This window comes from Pinus tabuliformis, chromosome 7 (genome assembly GCF_031772625.1).
Source record: "Pinus tabuliformis cultivar Carrire ecotype Pingquan chromosome 7, CPIR1, whole genome shotgun sequence".
In the NCBI taxonomy this organism is placed as follows: Eukaryota; Viridiplantae; Streptophyta; class Pinopsida; order Pinales; family Pinaceae; genus Pinus; species Pinus tabuliformis.
The window spans coordinates 1,556,198,851-1,556,222,498 of record NC_142293.1 but is presented as its reverse complement, the minus strand read 5'-3'; the positions used below and the strand labels follow the sequence as shown (position 1 = coordinate 1,556,222,498).

General features: G+C 41.6%; 1 protein-coding gene across 1 annotated transcript; it reads left to right on the top strand.

The window, feature by feature from the left end:
• Positions 1–573: 573 nt before the first annotated feature.
• On the top strand, positions 574–1,248 carry LOC149253892 (benzyl alcohol O-benzoyltransferase-like). Its single transcript, XM_089454618.1, has 2 exons — positions 574–1,002; positions 1,090–1,248. The coding sequence occupies exons 1-2, from the start codon at positions 574–576 to the stop codon at positions 1,246–1,248; spliced, it is 588 nt and encodes a 195-aa protein (XP_089310744.1).
• Positions 1,249–23,648: the final 22,400 nt, after the last annotated feature.

The following is a 23,648-nucleotide window of genomic DNA, read 5'->3' as shown; positions in this document are numbered from 1 at the left end:
TATTTTAGAAAATTTAACATATATATATACCAGGAAATTTGACATATATACTAATATTCTATAGAAAATTTGTCATATATACTAATATTTTAGAAAATTTGATAAGAAATTTGAAATATATAGTAATATTCTAGAAAAATTGATAGGGATTAAATTCTATTTGTCATATATACTAATATTTTAGAAAAATTGATAAGAAATTTGAAATATATAGTAATATTCTAGAAAAATTGATAGGGATTAAATCCATACGACTTACTTTAAATTTTAAAAAGTGAACCAACTTATTCAACATGCTTATTAATAATTAGATTTAAAATTTAAAAATCCAATATGAAGTGGCCTTTGCTGTAATTCTTTCATGGTTAATCTCTCATCGCTGATGGGATTAACTGGTCACATCACTTGAGAAACGCGGGCTTCAATTTATATATATCTCACCAAAAGCAGGCTTCGGCGTCTCCTCCATCTCGAAAGATCTTTGCCTCTGCAACGCACTGCATCCTGCTCTGCTCATCTTCGATTGAGTGGTCGCTTCATAGCCTTTCATTGATTCTCCACAGCTTTGTTTTCATGGCACCTCTGCAAATGAAAATCACCAGAAAGCCGGCTATCCTAGTCGCTCCTCTCTTGCCTACTCCCAAAGGGTTGCTATACCTTTCCAATCTAGATGATCAACTGTCTCTCAGATTTCAGATTCCCGTCCTTCAATTCTATCGGTTTGATCCGTTGAAAAAAGGTGAGGATCCCGCCAAAGTTATCAGAGAAGCGCTGGCGAAGGTTTTGGTGTTTTACTATCCTTTTGCCGGAATATTGAGAGAATCGCCCTTCAGTAAGCTCCTCGTGGACTGCACGAGCGAAGGTGTGCTGTTTGCGGAAGTTGATGTGGACGTTTCCATGGAGGAATTCGGAGACCTGCACCCACCCTTCCCCTGCTTGGCTGATCTGCTGCATGATGTGCCTGGCTCGGAAACTATTACCAATTCTCCCCTCCTCATTCAGGTTAATTCACTCATGCTTTGATGAACGCAATTTATATTCCAGTGAAAATTCTGTTTTCTTAACGTATTGCTTATCACAATATTTCAGGTAACGCGGTTGGTATGCGGAGGGTTCATTTTCACCCTTCATTTAAATCACACCATGAGCGACGGGCATGGCCTCATTCAATTCTTGACAGCTCCTGGCGAAATGGCGAGGGGGACAGCGAGGCCTTCGGTTCGTCCAGTCTGGGAAAGAGAAATATGATCAAATCCCCGGACGAGTCCCACAGTTAAATCCCCCCACTACAAATATGATCAAATCAAAGACAAAGACGGGAAGATGGTAGACGTGAAGGAGATGAGGCAGAGTTCATTCTTTTTCGGTGAAGAGACAAGCAGTAGGGCAAGGCAAGTGCTCGACCTTTGAAGTTTTATCGACCTGTTTGTGGCGTTCGAGAACGAGGGATCTCCAACTTCCTGCTGAGCAGGAAGTTCGGTTCATATTCACCCTCGATGGCTGAGCGAGATTCGACCTGCCGATTCCCGAAAACTTCTACAACAATGCGATCATTTTGTCGCGAAGACGACCGCAGGAGAGCTGGCAACCAAACCGTTGTCCTTCGCTGTGAAGTTGATCCGCCAAGAAAAATGAGCGTGAATGGCGAGTACATGTGATTGGTGATAGATTTGATGGAGTTGAGAGGGCACCCTCTCTTCACAGTAGTGGGCACCTATGCGGTCTCGGACTGTACTAAGATCGGGTTTGGAGATCTGGATTTGGGGTGGGGAAGAGCAACCTAAGGCGGGCTAGCGCACGGTGGAGTGGGACCATCGTCAGTAGCTGGGTTGACAAGCTTCCTCATCCCGTATCGTAACAGAAGTGGGGTGGAAGGCATAGTGGTTCGCGTATGCTTGGCGCCTGCTGCTATGCAAATATTTCAAGCAGAAATCAATAAAGCTATCGACAACGCAGCCCCATATCTACGATCCTCGATATAAAATAGCAATTTCTAAGCTTAATAAAATCTAGTATTAAGTTGCTCTCACGTGAATAAAATGAGGTGGGTACCTCGGGCAAGAGTGTCCTCGTATTTTGGTCAAGTAAATTGGGTACACTGCAACTTCTTGAGTTGCCTAGGAGTTGCCTTAGAGTAACATCCAAAAAATTATGTAAAAAACTCTTTTAAAAATAAACAACCCGGCGTATGTATCCCTGATTCCTTACCGTATGTTGTCGAAGCACTCCACATTCATTCATGTAACTGGCATTCATTCATCTAACTCGGTGACATCAATTGAACAAATTACAGTATCATTTAACTAGGAGCGCTATCATTTCACTGTTTTTTTTTTAAACAGAAATCCTAAAAACCTATTTTGAAAAAAACCACATTTATTAACATAATAATTGAAATTTTATTATTTATATGGGTTGAAGGACGCTTATTTATATTATGTACCAATGCATATATTCAGTGAGTCATAATTACATCTAGCTTTCATATTTCATATATTCTACCAACACATTGAGAAAAATGATTTATACATATCTTTCCATATTCAAAAAAAGTACTATCTACGTTGTCAAACTATCACAATTGAAATAGTGACATTCTATCTAAATAGTCAATAACTAGCATGAATCAAATATGAAAACTCAATAACCACAAATTATGGGAGGAGAAAAGAGCCCTCAACCGATATTGTCTCTCCCTCTAAAGATGTATAATGTATGATACCATAATAATCAGCAATCCCAAGCTTTGACAGTGAGTCCGCAACCTGATTCTTCTCACAGAATATGTGCCAGAACATGATCGTTGTGAAGGTACCTCGAAGAAATTTGATCTAGGCGATCCAAGAAGAAAGATGTGGGGGGGAGAAATCCAAGTTTGACGATAGACCATTGATGAGGACTTGTGAGTCCCCATATACAAATAAAGTATCGATACACAACTGCCTGGAGATCCACAAGAGGCCCCAGAGAGCCAATGTTTCTGCCCTAGTGTTGATACTCGGTCCACCATTCCAGTCAAACCTGTAATGTCATACTTGGTCCACCTGAAGCCAAACACCGCAGCCACATTTGGAATTTTGGGCGACACCATCAAACAAACCCACTAGAAAATGTATTGCATTTGGAGCAAATCTATGAGATTGATCCTTTATTGTGCAAATGGGAACTCTGACATCATGCAAACTAAGAATGGCTTTATGGATAATGAAACGTGTGTTAGCTCGAATCCCTTAAAAAATAAGTCAATTTCTAGCATGCCATATTTCCCAGGTGGTGAGAAAAATAACAACCTTTACCTTTGTGTCGCGCTACAACCACAATAGATAACAATCTACAATGTTTCCAAAGTTCCTGTAAGGAAGGTTTAGAGCAATACATATGCCATTCCAGACACAGTATGCAATCAAACATTCTAAGAATAAATGAAAGTTATTTTCAATATATGTCCTACACAAGGGGCATCTCCCCAGTCCTGTCAATCTCTCTTTACATGGGAGAACACAGGGGCATCTCCCGATCCCATCGATCCCCGCTTACATAAATTCTCCCATGTAAGGTTCTTATTTCTCCATGTCAGCCAGTTAAAAAGTATGATTTTAATAGGGATGTCGATTTTCCAGACCAGAGAAAACCAGCAAGGTTGGTGTAGATTATTGTGAGAGTGAATGAGATACCTGTAATTTTCTTCCACATTGATCAAATTTGAATGTAGCTTTCCCGTCCAAGTGAGAGAGTCCCCAACATCGGATCTACAAAGTCCCGCGAACCTTAGATTTAGGATATATTCCTCCCACTTAGCAACATAAATGCCAGTTAGTCCCAACATTTGCGCACGTTTCCAGATTGTATCTATTCCATCTGGCTATGACCAGTTCAAACATGAAGATGCCTCTTAAGTGAAGGCGTTGAATCAAATCCCCTATCATACTCTGAGTAGCATCCACTTCCTTGATGTTATTCATCCCAATCAGAATATGGTTCCCTCTTCCAAAAGTCCAGCAAACTCTCTGCAAAAACATATCTCTCACCTTTTGGAAACATCTCCATATATAGGAACCCGTGTTGCTTCCAATTAGTCCCAATCTGAACCAATCTTCTATCCTCCTATTTTGTAAGTACTTTGTTGCAACAATATCTCTCCATATACCTTCCTTGAAGAACCCACGCCACATTGATTTAATGATGAGAGCTCACCCGAATAACTTGTCTAAGACGCCCCAACCACAATGATCCTTAGGAATAGTTATATTATCCCATTTGGTTAGGTGGTATTTGTGGATGTCCTCCCTTCCAGACCAGATAAATTGTGCCATAATTTGTTTGATCTTGTTGATGACAGTTGCGGGAAGAATGTACAAGTGTGCCCAATATACAGCTAGTTGTTGTAGTACAACTTGAACCAAGATGTATCTGCCCCCAAAGACAAACTCGTATGCGCCCAACCACTAATCTGCCTCTTGTATTTGTCTATTAGCCACAACCAATATGATACTTTATACATGTTTGGCTTGATCCAAAACCCCAAGTATGTGAAGCCTTCATTTGCCTTTATACTAGAGGCATCCCTAAATCGCTGCAGAATGTTACAAAAAAACCTCCATTGTGGGCAGGAAATCATTCCAAAAGCTAGTATGTCTTCCACAAAGAAATTATGAGAGACGTTGATACTTGATGCTAATCTTATGCCATTAAAGCACCCCTCGAAATTTCCATCTTTATCTTAAGGCTAAGGCAATCCATCATCAATATGAATAATAAAGGTGAAAGCAAACAACCCTTCCGAAGTCCCCTGCCAGCAGTGAAGAAATTAGAGGGGTAGCCATGGATCAGTTCCGCGAAATGTGCTAATGAGACACAAGCCATGATTCATTCTACTATAGCAGAAGATATGCAAATCTTAGTAAGAATAAGGCGAAGGAAGGTCCAATCAACAAAGTCATACACTTTCCAAAGATCCACTTATATCAAAATTAGCTTCATCTTTCTAGTATGAATCAAATGGATTACCTCCTGTGAGTGGTGGCAACATCATGTATCAGTCTGTTATGGAGGAAACCCGATTGTTCCCTTGAAATGCGGATTGAGAGGGTTCTGTTGATGCGTTCCACAATTATTTTGGAGATGAGTTTGTAAGTAAAGTTGCATAGAGAAATGGGCTTGTAGTAAAGAAATGTAGAGGCGGCATATGCTTTAGGAATCGGTGCAAGGAATGTGGAGTTTATTGCTCCAGTACACACCCGAGAGACCATGATTCTTCTACCATGTTTAACAAGTCCTCCTCGACCAAATCAAAGAAATGAAGGAAGAATTCGACTGTCCCCCCATCCGACTTGGACTCTTATCCTTCACAAAAGTTTTCAGTACCTGTAGAATTTCGTCTGATGTGTCTGGTCTGTATATTTCCTCGTTCAGCTCCTCATTGAATATATGCGTGTAATCATTCGAACCCCAAATCTGATCCTCAGTGTAATTTCTAGGCCGCTTCTGAAAGAAAGTCTGGAAGTGGTGTACAACTTCACAATGAATCTCCTCGGTAGTATATGCTATAGAACCGTCCACTCTCTGAATTTTCCAAATGGTATTCTGATTTTTTCTTAGATTTGCATATCTATGAAAATACTTAGTGTTTTTATCACCTTCCTGCAACCAAAGGGCTCTACTCTTTAGCTGTCATGTCGCTTCTTGTATGTGAAGGACTTGTCGCTTCCTGCACTCTAGTGTTTTGAGTGTGTCCCAAATGTTTCCAAATGAATTACCCCTCTCCACCAAATTGTAAAGTTTCTCAATTTCCACCGTTATATCCTTCAGCTCCCGAGACATTGTTTTTTTCTTCTCTTTTTCCCACATCCTAACACGACTTTTCAATGCGTGTAGTAAACCAGACATGTACAACATCAGGGATTTCCCAACTTCTCGAGTGTGTGCCCTCCAAAAATTGTAGACCAATGAAATAAAGTCCACGTCCTCCAGCCAGATTCTATTAAATTTGAATGGAATGCCCAAGATCAGATATTTTTCTACCCATGATCACATACATCCCAGACTCTCCACTAGGTTTTCATGTACTAAGAACCGATCCTGTCTTTTACCAATGTGATCGACACCTGCACGACCATTGTGCCAGATAAGAATTAGAGTGAAAGGTCTGATATCCATCCAGTAAATAATTAGACTCAAAGCATCAACAAATATGGTCAAGTGAGAGGATTCTCCCTACATATATGAAACCCTGACATTCATCTCTTGATAAAACTGCATTGAAACCACCTACCATAATTAAAGACCCAATTTTAAATATATCACAATCAAAGTCATCCATGCGCTTCAATAATGTATTTTTCATTGAGGAAATGTAGTCCTGATGGATAACCCCGAATATAACAAGTCCAATAATGACACTCGTTGAATGACTTTAATCGAAAGAAATAATACAATTGAAAGAAGTAACACACTTATCTAGCTGTCATCACGGCTTGATTTGAGTGGCAGTGTAAGTAGAAATTAGCGACTTGATTTGAGTGGCAGTATATGTAGAGAGTTTGTGTTGTGAATGAAAACGTACAACCCATCATAAATCTGACAGCTTTCAGTTTTCATCATAAATCCTACCGCTTTCATTTTTAAAAGAATTAACAAACATATTATATTTAAATGAATACATCGATTTCAATTATAATTCATTGTTTTGGGAAAAAAAATTATTTTTTATAAAATCAAAATATTTAAATATGGATTTTGAGTAAATTGTGATATAATTTGTTATTTATTTTAAAACATTTTGACGTTAAATATGGTTCTTAAATTTGATTTTGATGTTTTGGGGTCCAAATTTTTGTTTTGGGTCCAAATTTTTTTGAAACTTATTTAAAGTTTCAAATAATTATGGTTTAGTAAAAATTTAGTTAACAAAGTTTATAATACATTAAGAGAGTTTTTTAACTAAAAAAATATTTTAATAAAAGTTTGTATGAAAAAGTTAACTTATATTATTGACCAAAGTGATACTAAATAAATATTAGGTCAATTCTCATTACTCACAATGTGGAGCTAATCACACTTTGACCACTATGATACTAAGTAGATGCTATGGTAACTAATATCACAAAGAATGTGGAGTTACTCACATGTAGAATTTCAAAAAGATATTAAGGAGTCCAAAACCTTAACATTAATTAGAAATTCAGACATGATAAAACTCTATGCTTAACCTTAAATTATTATCATATCATGATAATAATTCAGTTAAATTGGGTTAAACACTAGGTTTATAGGAAACAACTTTGAAGGATAAGAAAGAAATAGAAGATCATCTTAATGTAACAACCATTTAAAACATACATTGTCCATGGAAACTCCATAGTGAGTGCATTTTCTTTATATTTGCACTTATACACATGTGGAAAAGGTAGAGCATATGCCTCTCCTCGAACCTGGATTTTTTATATTGGATTTTTTTCAAAGTACATCTTATGTTCGTGTTCTTTGTATGTATGATAATTATGCAACATTAAATATGTGAATGCAATAAACACATCATCTCTTATATATATATATATATATATATATATATATATATATATATATATATATATATATATATCTATATATCTATATCTATATCTATATCTATATCTATATCTATATATATATATATATTCAAACTAGGTTGAGCCTAGGCCAGGGTTAGCCCCAATGTTTGATGGAAGAACAATCTCACTCGTGGGATGTTATGATGCTATGAGTATATTGTTCTTCCATTCAACATTGGAATTGGATGTATTTTGGATAATTGGAGTAAATGTTATTATTATCTTCTTAGTTTTTATCTTTGTTATCATACTCCATTCAACATTAGAATTAGATGTTTTGGGTAGTTGGGATAAATATTATTATTCTCTTCTTAACTTTTATTTTTTTGTCATACTCAATATTTTCTTCGAAGTCTTCAATTCCTCATATATATATATATATATAAGCTAAATATTATTTTTTAATTTTAAGGGAATGAAAAATAGGAAATTAAAATATTAAAAATTGTTTTTCCTTAATATTAATGGTAGGTGAGGAATTTAAATATAACTCATGGAAATGAAATATATAAAAAAAAAAAGAAAATAATTAAGATAATTTAAATTATCAAAACAAAATAAATTTATAATATTTTTATTTAAAAAAATCAACTAATACTACTACATTATTATTAATTTTATCTTTTGTATTTTGAACCGTATATATTATATATATATATATATATATATATATATATATATATATATATATATATAGTAACATATATATATATATATATAGAGTAACAAGGGGCTTACCATATGAGAAATCAAATTTTTTTCTTTTAATTCAAAATTAAAATTAGTTTATTATTAATAAATTATTTAGGAGATGCAAAATTCACAAGTAGAAAATAATATTATAATAATTTATAGTCTATAATCCAAACACACTTCCTCAACAGAACATAATAAGATAAAAAAAAAAAAGAATAAAGATCAGTGGAAGAGGATTTTTGCTCGAGAGCAATATCTAGAGTTACTTCCTTTGTTGTTGATGTTTGCAAAGGAGATTCTTAATCTGTATATAGGATTTGTTACAATATTATGGGCTAATACCATGGCTAATACCACTTGCCCAAAAAAACCATAACTCACTTGTTTATATGTCATTTTTTAATTAATCAATTTAATTAAAAGGGAAAAAAATAACACAAAACTATTTTGGAGATAAATCTCAAGCTATGATTTGGGTATATTGTTATAAATATTCTAGAATGTTTCTTGGAGATTAAATCCTTCCACCTAACACAACCATATAAATTAAGTGGTTGGTAAATTCCCATAGGTATTAATCCATAATAGGTAACAAAAAACTTATTACATGATACATCTCACATTGCTAAAATAAAAATAAAAAAAACATAAAACGAATTAAATTATAACTTTATTATTATACAGCTTGAGTGGCCTAATGGTTAAGAGCATGTGTTACTTAGTAAGGGGTCACAGTCTGAGGGGGGTAGATTATGTATGCCTTCGCAGACTTTAGTAGTTAAGGGAGATGGGTCCCTTGTCCCACAAACAAGGGACTCTCATACACCAATTTGGTCTCTGGCCGTGACCTTAAAATCGAATATATTATTTCTAGCAATTGCACCAAATGTTGGAAAGGAAACACTGCAAGGCATAAATTCGAGAAGAATAACATGAGCTTGAACACCTACTGATTCTATACCTTAAATTCCCACTATGTGGAAAGAATGAAACCTTGAAGCACTTGTTCTAGTTTTGAAAATATGCTCATTTTAAGGTTAGAACCTCCTTACTCTCATCTAATATTCCCTCAAAGATTTTTGTATTGGGAGACTCTCTCCCCCGGGACAGATTTTCACACAACACAGTACTATATTAGAATTGGTCTTTGGAACATAACAAAGATATGTGTATCAACTGGTTTTCAGCGTACTTTCGATGTAATTAACAAGAGGGGTCTCTCACTTGTGTAGATTTGAGTCTACATATCCAAGTGAAAATGTAGAGGGGGAGATGGAAATAATCCACCTACATGAGTTAATGGGCTACTAGATAATGCACAATGAACAAAGTACCACCTCAAGTATATTCTCTTGCACACTACACATTCTCAAATGTCAAGCAACAAAATTAACATACAACAAGTCAAGTTGTAAGAGAGTGTCAAGAGAAGCAAAGGCATTGACCCGCAACAAGAACCCCAAAGTGGTCTCTCACTTCGACAAATTTCATACTATTCCTCTGGCCATCAAGATGAACCCACGCATGAAAATTATGGATAGTTGATACTAAGTCCACAACTGAAGGTTTGGGGCCTCCTCCAAAGGATGAAGACTCTCCTCCTTGAATGGATTTAATTCTTGCAACATCATGGTCTATCCACCGAGTTTGACCATCTGCATCAGTTGAGAATATATGACTTTTATTCATTGGGATTGTTGTATTTCTTCTTGTTAACCTAGTGAAAACCCTGCCAAGTGTTTCTAATCCAAGAGAAAGAGGAGTCACATCTAGTAAAAGTAGTTCCTTTACATTAGCCCACAAAATTCCACTTTGGATGACAACACCCATTGTTATAGCCTCGTCTGGATTAACATGTTTACATGGCGTCTTTCCAAAAATCTCTTGAACCCTTGACACCCAATACATTCTTCCCATAATAATAACTTCATCCACTTCCAATGTCGTAATCCCTACTTTTTTTGGACAATTCTTGCAAGGGATTCTTGTTCTCTCGATTAAGTGATTTGCTAACATTTCAAACTTCAAACAAGTTAATGTCACATTCAAATGCTTTGTACCAGATGCATCTTCCATGATAACTGGTAGGTTAATCTATCTCAGGAGAAGATGACAACTCCACCTTCGGTTTCTCTATAGCCTCTTAAAGCCTTTGTAAGGATATCTTATCCTAGGATAGGTCATTTTTTGTCTTTTTGAACTCAGCAACTAAATACTGGAGCAGAGAATTATCAAAATCCTCACCCCCAAAAAAGTATCACCATTTTTGGCCTTTACCTATAATAAAAAGCTAACAAGGTTACAATAATTTGTGTGGTAAATAAGAGAATGAGAAGAAATAAATAATGAATGTAAAATAACCTAACATCTCAAGGGAAGGAACATGCCTCGAATACACCATTGGATATTTCAAGCATTGGTACATCGAAATTACACCCACCAAGATTAAACACAATAATTAGGCCCTCCTTCTCATTCATGCCATAAGAAAGGGATGTTGCAATAGGCGTATTGATGATTCTTTTGACATCCAATCCTGTAATTTTACTAAGATCTTGTGTTGCTTAGCGCTAAGAATCATTAAAATAAGAAGGGATAGTAATGACTACATTCAAGACAATCTTTACAAGGTAACCTCGATAGTTTCTTTCCTAGGTCAAGAAAACCTAGGTGTAGAGATGCATGTAGACCAATGTACAATGTAAAAGTGAAGAGCTATGGTGAAAACGAATGGAAAAAATAGAGCACACATGTCGTCTATGTGATGAACAATCCTTTTCATAAACTAGTTATTTAGTTATTTGACTATTGTGAACTTATTTCCTTTGTGTCGAAACTGTATGCTACACTATATGATGTCCGTGTTGATCCATACCATTGTACTTATGCTTTTCCATATGAACGTTCCTCTATCTCAGTTTCTTGTCATAGGCCACCTACGACCATACTTAGACTTTTCAATGTTCATGGTTGCTCCCTACATCAAAATGCCTATTTAAAAGACTATTCAGTGAATAAATACCAACATTTTTATATATCTGATGCTACAGAATAAGCTATCAATATTAGCATCTATCCTACTAAATAGTACAAATGCCTTTCCCCAACAGGGAAAAATAATAGTTTAATCATGATTAGTGGTGGGCTCCAGTATTGTAGCAATAATGCTACAACTCCTGGAGCTTCCTTCTTTAGTTTTATGAACCCGGTAGTTCATAACAAACTTGGAAGCGACGGTGCTGTATGCACAAGTACTAGCTCTTGTCGCAGCTGTCACTTGGTCAGCTGGCACAAGTCCGCTAGGGGCTCAAGCCAACTTCTATGAGCTCTTAGAAGAAGCTTTTGAACTGATGGGCGACAGCTAATATCAAAAGAAGTTAATCTATTTGCAAAAAGGAACTGAAAGCCAACAAGAAACGCAAACCCTAGCAAACCCTAATTCTACCAGCTAGGCTTACTGATGCAGAGATGGGGATGCAAACTACTGAAAGCGATGCCATTACTTCTATGAAGGTGAAATTCAGGTGTTCAGACTACCTCTATCTGAAGAAAACACTTTTTGTATTTTTGTTTCAATTATTAGAATTATCATGCATGTGCTTTTAACTAGTTTTTTTTTCTTGTGCAGAGGTGGATCAAGGAAGAGGAAGGCTTGAAAAAGGTTGGGAGAGTTCAGATAGGGTCTAAGGGGTCCCTAACACCCTTCGAGAGAGTCTCACAAAGTTTGGCTCCCAAGAAACCGTGTTTATGAGCTTCTACAGGAAGTCTGCAGGGGGTGGATAGGGAGGTAAGAGAGAGGTTTGTAATGCCTCAGTGACATAGAGATGAGATGATGAGGGGGGTGTGCTAAGCTGGTTTGTCTAAAGGAGGGTAGAGGGAATGGAAGGCCGAGAAGGTGGGATAACGTGGGTGGTAGAGTAGCTGAGAGTCAAGGGGCCTAATTGGAAGATGAGTAGTTGGTCTGGGCACGACTTAGAAGGATGAGAGAGTGAGGGAATAGTACTGCACAGTGCAAACTGAATCAAATCATCCACGTCTTGCATGTAATCAAAACATTCCTAACTGTTTAATGGAACTAATGAACATCAACGTTATTCTTAAGGAAAAACCATGTATGGTACTGAAGCAAAGAACATTCCAAGAGATCTGAACGCATGGACAACTTCTACAAACAAAAATATTGCACCACAAATTGCATGTACTCGTAAACCAATGTTTTTGGTGGGTAGCACTGTCTGCAATTCCAGCCCCTAGAAAGAGGTGAAAATGAGTGTGCAAGCAACCCTTTTCTAGAACTTTTATCAACTCCAATCTCTTCAATTTATTCTAAACAGCTAAAGCAACTCTATCTTCTACCAATGACCTACTTAACCACACCAAGAAATCTGATTCAACGAACTGTGTTTCAAATGCATGTAAATAAAAACCATAATGTTGGAAGAAAAAGATAACAATACAAAGGAAGGAAGCCTTAGGCTCTCAGGTTGGGCCCAACCCCGAGAGCTATGGCTCCTTTAAAAGCTCAGAACTGAGATCAAATCCGACTGCTTTCCATTAAAAAATAATAATCATAAGTCACATAGCGTGCCAATAATGGCTACAAAAGAGCAAAACTAAGCTAGCAGCTCGTAGTGCAGGATGTGCAACAATGTTTCAAAAGTCCTTTTTGAAGGCTAAAGCCTTAGCATTTATACATCACGAGGCCCCAAGCTGGCCTCCTAAATTAGTGGGACTCGGCTGACAAAACTAGAAGTGAACTGCTGCTTCCTCAAAATCCGTTTGGATGTCTTTAAATCCGGTTGTGGTGGCTGCTGGAGCTCGGAGTTGGGGGTGAAGATCCCAAGGAAGGCCATTTAATGCTGTGGACAACCCTCCTACGAATCCTCAACCCCATCTTGGTTGTCTCCTGGTCCTTATCTGCTCAGTTTTGTTCCAATCATGTGTCAAAAAACTTGAAATGAGCATCTGTTAGCCACCTAGGAATAGTGACTGCCCTTATTCGTACAAATGACATAAACATACTAAAAAATGATGCATAAGTTATGAAAAATGAAGGATTGAGCAAAGGTAGTTAGGCCAAATGAGCCCAAAATGTTACCAAATTTGGGGCTCATCATCACCCTCCAGCTAAAATGATTGCTCATCCCTGAGCAACTAATCCAGCTCCTTGTCCTTCATTGCTTTCACCGCCACCCTCACATCCCAGGCTTTTGAAGTGGTCTCTTCCTCACTGGCATGGAACCCAGCCTTCCTTTCCACCTCTTCCCACTGCTTATGCTCTTCTTTCTCTGTGCTGCCTTCCATCAATCCTAACAGCAGAGGTGGGCTTAGTTTGAGGCCAATCCAGCTGGCTTGCAGGTTCTGTATGGACTTTTTGTAGAGGGGCACCCGTGCTAGAGCTTCCCTCATTCGAGTTGGAGTATGGTATTCTCTGATTTAAAGGCTGTGGGACAATGTGTTCCATCGGCGAGTGCAAGCATGAACACAATTGTCCCCTAACAGTCGCTCCATATCCTCGAAATGTGCTATGGCCTGTGCCTGCTGATCCATGTATTTCAATAAAGTTTGAGGGTTGGTGGCTAAGTGTTGGTGGGCCGATATCAATGTAGTGGGATCCCCTGGCTCTGCTCTGATCAGCAGTGGCTCATGTAATTCTCGGTCCATGACCTCCTTGACTTCTGCTGCCCTCTTTTCTTCATGGTTCAACCATGAGGCAAATTCCATCAATTGCATATCCCCTACAACTGTGTTGGGATCCCATGTAGTCACGTTAGGAAGGGCCAAATTATGGAGATAGAACTCCGAGAGTTTGGCCTTATCCTCTGATGAACTGCTATTACATAACGCTGTGAACTGCTGGGGGTCTTGGAGTTGGGAGATACCCCTCTGTGCCAATGCATTTATCTGAAATTGTAGCCACTGGTCTCGTAGGTACAGGCCATAGGATTTGGCCGGCTGTCTGCATTGTAGAGCATCCATGGCCCAACTGGCCATGCAAGCCAGTTGTGCCTCTTTTTGCTGCAACTGCTGTTTGAGAGCTTGTATCTCAATTTGTGCTTGCAGTTCCCCTTCCTGTAGATGCGAGGTTGGCTCCCCAAGACCAACTTGCAGTCCTTCTCTGCCTTGATGTTCTGCTGTAGTGTCCCCTGAGGATGTGCCCTTTTCCTTCTTCAGCTCCTGTAGCTGCAGTCTAAGTTTCTCGTTTTCTTCCTGTAGGAACACCCGCTGGCAGTTTGCCACGTGTTTAGCCATAGCTAATTCCTTTCTTGCCTCCTTGAGTTGTTCCTCTAAGGGGCCTATATCTGCCACACCTTTGGTTTAGCTATTTTCATCCACGTGTGGGTTCTCACCCTTTCTTCCTCCAACGCAAAGAAAAGTGGCACGGTGAATTTTTGTGGAATAATTTTCCCAGCCTCCAAAAAGTTATAATACGAGCTCAAGCTTGGCTGGGGACTTGGTTCCAGAATATGCTCCTTCTCTTCTTCCCTCGGTGGCTCTACTTTGTCTCCCCTAAGTGGTGATGAGGGTGCCTCTCCCTCCATCCTCTCTGTCTCCTTAAGCCGGGCTAGTGTTTCCTGTAGAGCGGCCTCAGCATCCTGTAGCCGGGCTTTTGAAGCCAACCGGTCCATCCTCTCCTTCCAAGTAGTTGTCTTCGGTCTCCCCCGCTCATAAGTGACCGATATCTTTGAGGGGGACCTCTCCCTTGGTGAGGTAGGGGTATCTTCTATAGTAGTTGGGCTGCCGGATGGAGGTTGGGGCTTGCCCGTTTTGATTCTCACACTTCTCCTGGCTTTGAAATATAGAGGGGCCTCCCTCTTTTGCTTTTCCTTCAGCTTAGGAGGTGTACTGAGGGTGGCCATCACGACTGCTGCCTCCCTTGCAAGAATTTCGACTCTTTTTTCCTTTGGTTTTCCTTTCTCAGGGCTTCCTGTAGAAGGCCCTATATCAGCTGATTTCTGGCTTCCTGTAGAAGCCGTTTTTGGTTTTCCTGTAGAAACAGGTGGCACCGTTTAGCTTGTTTGACTGAGGGTGCTTTTCCTTTTGACTTGGTTGAGGCTGCTTTCGAGGTTCCCTTACTGACGTGGACGGGTTCAGTTCTTTCCATCCTACTCTGTAGCCTTTTCTCTCTGGGTGTCAATGTGGATTTGTCACCCTCCTTTTCGGCAACCTGGGGTTTCTCTTGCCTCCCCTTTTGTTCTTTCTTCGGTGCCTTTGCCGCGGGTTCTTGGCCTTTCCCTTTCTTCTTTGTGTGTACTGGCTCCTTCTCCTCGCTACTAGAGGTGGTGAGCTCCTCGGTCAACATCTTGATATCGCCATCCTTAGTCAGATTTTGGAAGGCTTCCCACGAGAGCAGGACTGTGTAGGTGTGGAGTGCATCCTCCACGAGGAGCTTAATGAGCCCATGATGGGCTACCTGGTCTGGCGTGCCCTCTTTTAACTTGGTGGCACATTCAGTCATAGACTGCAGGAGGAAGTAAGGAATACTTAGTTTGTTTTCTGAAGGCAGGTCCATTTGGTGTCTCAATTCAGTGAGTAGTCGGAAATGGTACCCATATACAATGCTGAACCGTCCTTCGCATGTGATGTATTTCATAATTTGGAGGTTGACCTCACTCCAAAGTGGCTGTAAGCTAGCTCTGCGAACCCCGTTCTTATCCTCTGAGAATTGCTCCTCCAGAGGGAAGAACTCCTTTTTAGCCTTCTGGCCTAATTTCCTCTCCTCCTTGTCCCATGGTACCCCCATTGGGAGGTCAGTGACCCTGCTGATGAATTGTGGGGTGAGTCTAAGATTCAAACCCCTGAAATTAACAATGGCCAGCGTTTTTGATTTTGGTTTCAACACTCGCAGGAACTCCTCTGCCACCTCATCATCATAGCCTTGAATTTTGTCGCAGAACGACATCCATCGCGCCCAAGTGAACAATTCTACCACCACCGGGTTCTCCCGTAGTTTCTTGGAGTCTGTCGGTTCTTTTTTGATGAATCCGCCCGGCATGGTGAAAGCCTGCTATGTTAGCCAGAGGTGGCGGGTGCGTATCAAAAGATGGTCTTTCGGATTTCTTTGGGACAGAGCGTAGAACTACGCCTCTGTCACGCACACAATTCGTGAATTCTGGGCTAGCTACAGATGAGCCTTGACAGGGGCTCGATTACACACCACATCCTATAGAAAACCCCGCATATGCTTCGACAACAACTTTCATGCAAAAGGAAGACTGTAGTTTTACATTTTTGAGGACTTCGACTTCGCCACCCTTTAAACCAATTGCATGGGAGGAACAGGTTCAGGCTTACCTTTTCCAATTCGCCACCTTTGACGTGAATAGACCAACTTTCCTTCGTAGCAGCGAGCTTCCTGTAGCGCAGCTTTCTGTAGAAGTTGCGCACAGGTTCCGGAGAGCACGTCAGTGGTTCTGCTCCTTCTGTGCCACCACTAGACGTCTGAACGAGCCGAGGACTTGGAGTAACGAGCTTCAGAGAAATTCAGACGCTACTCGACTGCAAAACGGCTGGTGATAAATGAGTGGAGTGACGATCTAGGCGGTGGATTTGAATCCTGGCCGAACTCGTGGCGTGGGGGTGAGCTGTCCCTGCCGGACCGTTGGACGACGTCACCTACTCATTTCACTGCAAATCTCCCTCACTGCCGCATCATTCCCCGCAGATCAGCCGCCGCCATTTCCGTTAAATCGCGCTTCTCCCCGACTGGACGCTTCTCACGTGTCCATTACCCGTTTTGCTTGCCACGACCACCACTTTCCAAATCTGACTAGACCATCTGACTGGTCGTGGTGGCCAGTTGAATGGCTACCCGACTGCTCAAACTGTTCATTTCCACACTTGCAAACATTCTAGAGTATTATTCATGTAATTTGACGAAAGAAAGGGTGAGGCACTTACCTGTGCGGTCGCGACGTTGTTTCTAGGTTTCGGGACGAGGGTGATTGGATTTGCTTGTTGCTGCTATTTGCACAGGCCCGGGGGTCCTTCCTTGCAGATTGTTGCTGATGACGAAGCTTGTGACTCGGCTACGGGTGGTGCATGTGCCCGCTCTATGTGTTGCAGGCACTTTGATGGTGTACATTCTAGCTGGATGAACTGTTACGGGATTCCTCTAGCAGTTTTTCCTCCTCAGGTGCACGCTGAGATAGTGGAGACGGTGGCATCACAGTCACGATCGCAGGGCCCTCGGATGGCTTTTATAAGTAGTGCATGGTGTCTCTACAACTTTTCTCATTTGAGAATTGCTTCCCCTAATAATTCAATGTTCTGTTTTGACTGTGCAGGTATTTTCATTGCATGGCAACTGGGGTGGTAGAAGGAGGTGACAGCAGTGCGTGATGGAGAAAATATTAGCTTGCATGCCTCCGTGTCGGACCTCAGGCATTAGATCTCCCCACACAGTTAGTTCTGGGCCGTCCAAAACTTCTACAGGAAGTTTCCTGTAGAAATACATAACTTCCTGTAGAAAGTCCTGTAGCTTCCTGTAGAAGGCTAAACTGTGATCAAATCGTGCCCAGACCTTGGAGAAGATGAGTGTTTCCGGAGGAGGTGCTGGTGAGGTCAACTGGTAGCATAGTAGGGACCCTTGTCTTTGAGTTAAGGGGCCTCTTTTCCTTCATAGAATACCTGCAACCTGCATGCATTGCCACATTGTGAACTTGCTTTCGCTGTTTTTTTTTTTTCTTCTCTTTTTTTTTTTTAAAGACAGCAGGGGTGCCTCCATGAGGTTTTCACCCTTGCCATCTGCCTTGAGCGCCTCAAAGAGGTTTTCACTCAAGGGTCTTTTTCAAACATTTTCAGAAAGATAGTAGGGATGCCTCAATGAGGTTTTCACCTCTACCATCTACCTTGGGAGCCTCAGAAAGGTTTTCACCCAAGGATCTTTATTTATTTATTTTTTTTTAAGATCTTCAAGGTATGCCCAAAACAGAGGCAGAACCCTTCTCTATGACCAGCACTGGTTTTTCCACAAGTTTGATGATTTCTTGCCTTGACAGAGGTTTTCTGTAGATCTTTAGGCGATGCCCATTGACAAGCATAGGGATGGCCTCCTCATCAATGGTCTGAATAAGAACAGATCCATTGTCATTACATTTTTCCACTGCATATGGTCCTAGCCATCTGGTTCTCAGCTTCCCCTTGAAATCCTTATGCCTGGAATCATACAACAACGCCCAATCTCCCGGCTGAAATTGCTTGTCATTGAGGTGTTGGTCATGCCACACCTTCCTCTGAAGTTGAACCACTTCTGAGTGGAGAAGGGCCTGCATTCGGTGCTCGTCCAATTCATTCAGCTGCAATAATCTTTCTTGTTGGGCATGGCTGAGATCCAGGTCCAGCTGAGCTGCCATCCTCAACGTGTTGTATTCAAACTCAATTGACAGCAAAGCTTTCTTCCCATAGACTAGCTCATAAGGTGTGAAGCCGATTGTGGTCTTCCAAGTGGTATTGTAAGCCCATGTGGCCTCAACCAGGTGATCTGCCCAATCTTTCCTGCTGCTGCTCACCACCTTAGTCAAGATCCCTTCTAATGCTCTATTGGTGACTTCCACTTGCCCATTTGCTTGAGGATGATAGGGGGTGGAAGTCCTATGCTTGATTTTGTGATGAGCGAGTAGGTCTTCAATTAAGTTGGAGGTGAACTGGCTTCCTTGATCGGTGACTAACTCTCTTGGGTAGCCAAATTTGTAGAAGATGTTCTCTCTTAAGAACTCGGCCACCTTTTCTTCTGTCACTGCTTTGATTGCCTTGGTTTCTGCCCACTTTGTCAGGTAGTCTGTGCACAAAATGATGTAAGACCTTTGCCTCGAAGGAGGATTGATCGGACCCACAAAATCCATACCCCACTCCTCAAATGGCTCAAGAGTCACTTGAGGTTGGAGAGGCATTTCATCCCTTGGAGTCGGTTTCCCCATCCTTTGCCATCGGTCACATTGGCTGATATATCTTCTGACATCTTGATGAAGCGTGGGCCAATAGTAGCCTGCCTGCAAGATTTTGAAGGCGGTCCTTTTGGCTGCAAAATGTCCTCCACAAGGCTCGTCATGACAGGTTAGGAGGATATCAAAGACTTCCTCCTCCCTTACACAACGCCTTAAGATCTGATCAGGGCCAAGCTTGAACAGGTTGCCCCCGATCCAAGTGAAAGAGGCACTCTTCCGTATGATCCTGCTCTTCTCTCTTGAGGATAGGTGCGGAGGAAACTGTGCTGAGACAAGGTAGTTTGCTATATCAGCAAACCATGGAGAGAGTATTGAGATAGCAAATAGATGTTCATGTAGCATTTGGTCATCCACTGTTCCATCCTCTCTTGCAGGTAAATCCAATCTAGACAAAAAGTCAGCAACAACATTTTCTTTACCTGGCTGGTCAACAATAGTCAAATCAAACTGCTGTAACAAAAGTAACCATCTAGTAATACGAGCATTCACATCCGGTTTATTCATTAAATATATAATTGCAGCATGATCAGTATGTACAAATGTTTGATATCCAGTGATATAATGTCGAAATTTGTTCAGTGCATGGACCACGGCCAAGAATTCTTTCTCAGTTACAGTGTAATTCAGTTCTGCCTTGGATAAGTTTTTGCTGACAAAGTAGATGGCATATGGAAGTTTTTGTTCAACTTGTCCTAAGGCTGCCCCTATGGCTTTGTTCGAGGCATCAGTGTGGATGTGGAAAGGTAGGAACCAGTTTGGACCTCTCAAGATTGGAGCAGACACCAACTTGTCCTTTAATTCATTCAGAGCCTTCTGACAATCGTCAGTCCATTTAAACTCAACACCTTTTGCCAAGAGGCCAAACAATGGTGAGGCTAGCTTGCTGAAGTCTTTAATGAATCTCCTATAATATCCTGCTAATCCTAAGAAACTTCGAACATCTCTTACCTTCTGAGGAGGTGGAACCTTCTTGATGAGAGCAATTTTGTTAGGATCCACCTGTAATCCTTGACAAGAGATGGTATGGCCTAGCACGGTCCCTTCAGTCATCAAGAATTCGCACTTTTCAGGACTAAGGGACAGGTTCATCTCAATGCAGTTGGCTAGGACTTTTCCCAGATTGGACAATGCTTCCTGGAAGTTGGACCCATAAGGAGTAAAGTCATCCATATAGATTTCCACCGAATCATGGACCAGCTCAGAAAAGATGCTCAAAACGGCTCTTTGGAAGGTGGAAGGAGCATTGCATAGTTCAAAGGGAAGAACTCGGTAAGCAAAGGTACCCCAAGGACAAGTGAAGGTGGTCTTATCTTGGTCTTCCGGGCTGATTTGGATCTGGTTATACCCGCTAAACCCATCCAGGAAAGAGAAAAACTTCTTTCCTGCCAGTCCATCCAACACTTGGTCTATGAAGGGTAGAGGAAAATGGTCTTTCTTGGTGGCCTTGTTCAGTTCTCGGTAGTCCACACAGATTCTCCACTTCCCGTTTTTCTTGGGAACCAACACCAAAGGGGACACCCATTCGCTATCCGAGATGGGGTAAATGAATTCGGCATCCAACAGTTTTTGTAATTCCTCCTTGACGATGTCCTTAAGGGCTGGATTCATTCTCCTTTGGGGTTGCCTAACCGGTTTACAGTCCTCTTTGATGTAGATGTGATGGGTACAGACTGAAGGATGAACTCCTTTCATCTCCTTATAGTTCCAAGAAAAAGCATCTAGATAACTGGCCAACAGACTACACAGCTCCTTTTCCTGGGAAGGAGATAGGGAGGAGCTGATCTTTAACGTTCTCTCAGGACCGAACTCCACATTTTTGACTCTGGGAGTGACAGGGTCGGTCACACAAAGGTCCACTAAGGTGCTGGCTTGGGCATCCTCCACCAATTCCTCTAAGGACAATGCATTGGGAGGTGGAGTCTGGATCAAGGTCTCAATCAAATCATCCTCTGTTGGGAGGCCTCCCCTAGTGGTGTCTAGGGTGTGCAAAGGTGCTGAGTACAACTCATCCTCTTCTCCTTCCTCCAACCAAAGTGGTAAGTCATGCTCTAATAAGGGTTGGGCAGGAGGGTACAAAACTAGCTGCTTGTACATAGGACCATTTTTGATGGTCATGTTTCCTGCACAGCAGCTTATGTAAGCGTCTGCAGTGGCTAACCAAGGCCTTCCCAAAATAAGAGGGTATCCAGTAAGCTTTGACTTTGGTTGCAGAACCAAGAAGTCTGTAGGGTACTCCCAAGAGTCAACAGCGACCAAGACATCCTCTACAATCCCTTCGGGAGTCACAGTGGAGCGATCTGCTAGTTGTAGGACTGTCGAGGTCTTTCTCAGGGAACCCTGAAGGTTGAGTTTGAGCATGGTATCTCTGGTCATCACATTAATGGCAGCCCCCAGATCAATCAATGTGTGAGGTATGATGGTGCCATTGATGTGGACATCCACTACAGGACTCCCAGGATCCAAATACTTTGGGCAGATGGCCTGCCCCAACATAAGATCAGACAGTTGTCCCATGACATTGATGGTTGAAGCATCTCTTTTTCGCCTGCTTGGGTGTCTGAAACACTTTTCCTTAACCAGTTTGTTGTATATCGGTACATCTTTGATGGCTTGGAGAAGTGGTATCCTCACACACAACTGTTTGAGTTCTCCCAGAAGCTCATCCTCCTCTGGGTTGGGTTGCGTGGTGGCCGTTAGTCTCTCAGGAAAGGGTGGAATGGCCTTTGGTTCACTCTCCTGTTTATCTTCCTCATCCTCTGGGGGAGGAGGATGGCGATCCGGAAGAGTCTTTCCAGATCGCAGATTGATCTCCTGGATCTCCACAACATAGGTAGGGCATGATGTTTCCCCAGTATATACCTGCTGGGCCTATCTGTTGTTGGGGTTCGGGTTCGGTTGAGCAGGCATTTGGGGTTGCCTTGGAGGAGCAGGAGGTAATGGTTGTGGTTGAGCCGGTGGTGGAGGCAGAATGGCAGGAGGAGTATTGTACTGGGGCCTCCACCTCGGTTGAGGTGCATTCCACTGAGGTTGTGGCTGGGCATGTGAGTGAAACGAAGGAGTAGTGGGCTGAGTATGGTACTGAGGTGGGTAAGACCATGGAGGAGGTATAGACCAGGAAGGATGAACAGGGGGTCCCCAGGAAGGCATAGGAGCAGATTGGTTGGGGCTGTAATAGGTTTGGGGTGTCCCTTGCATCCCCTGTTGGTAAGGTCTAGGTCCATGTAGCCTTCTTTGGTTGAGGAAATAGAGAGGTTCAGTGGGCGCTTCTGTCCCTTGATACATGGATTTAAGCCCAGGTAAAGTTGGACATTGGTTTGTGGGGTGGTCCTCCTCACAGACAAAACATACCTCCACTGAATGTAATGGGCACTCATTCTTAGGGTGTTTCCTTGTACACCTAGGGCAGAAGATAGCCAAAGCCCTCTCAGCTTCCTCCTTCTTCTGCTGGATTCGGAATGTATCAAGTTGCATGGCGATGGTTTGTCTCACCTCACTCTTGACGTCCTCTAATTGATTTGAAAACTCATGTTTGGAGAAAGGAATACTAGCTGAGAGGAGGTTTCCTCTACCTCTTTTCCGGGCTGCCCTAGAGTGGTTTCTAAACACAGTCTTTATGTCCTCATAAGGTAGTTGGTAAATATCCCCTCCAGCTAGCATGTGAAGGGTATCTAAGAGGTCTTCAGGGACTCCTCGGAGCAGGACCAACTTGAGGGATTCAGGGTCAAGTGTGCACCTAGCCCGTTTATAGCTGAGTTGGAACCTTTCCTCGTAATCTTCTAAAGACTCATCATTCCCCATGGTCATCCGAAAGATTTCTCCCTTGGTTTCCTTGGACCTACAGTAGTCCCAGTATTTGGTATTGAAAGCTTGCTGCATCTGGGCCCAAGTGGTGATACTGTTCCCAGGTAAGCCCATGAACCAGCGTAGTGCTGCATCCTTAAGGGTAGAGGGGAAGAGGTTCAGTTTTTGCTCATCAACGGTATAGTCATAGGTTCGACAAAGGACAACAAACTCAAACAGTAAGGTATCAGGGTCTTCAGTAGTCAGTCCATGGAAGTGAGGTAAAGTGGAGGGGCTGATGTTCTCCATTTTCATGTCTCCATTGGTCTCTCGGATGGGGAAGGCACCTTCAATTCTCTCATCTTCTCCCCTATTGTCAGCCATAGCTTCAGATGGAGTGGTCTCTAACTCTTCTTCTGCTGTAGGATCTTTGTATATCTCAGGAGGTTCACCTATAGGTTCTTCTGGATCACTGTTACCAAAGAAGAGAGAAGGGTGACTCAGTGATGTGGTGGGGGTGTTGGGTAAGAATTTGCCTGTTTTATCTCGATTTCTACGAGGCATGAAATGAAAAGACTTCTGATTGCTTTTGTTTTTTCTGGTACCTGCAAAACTAAAATAGATTGAACTGCAACTA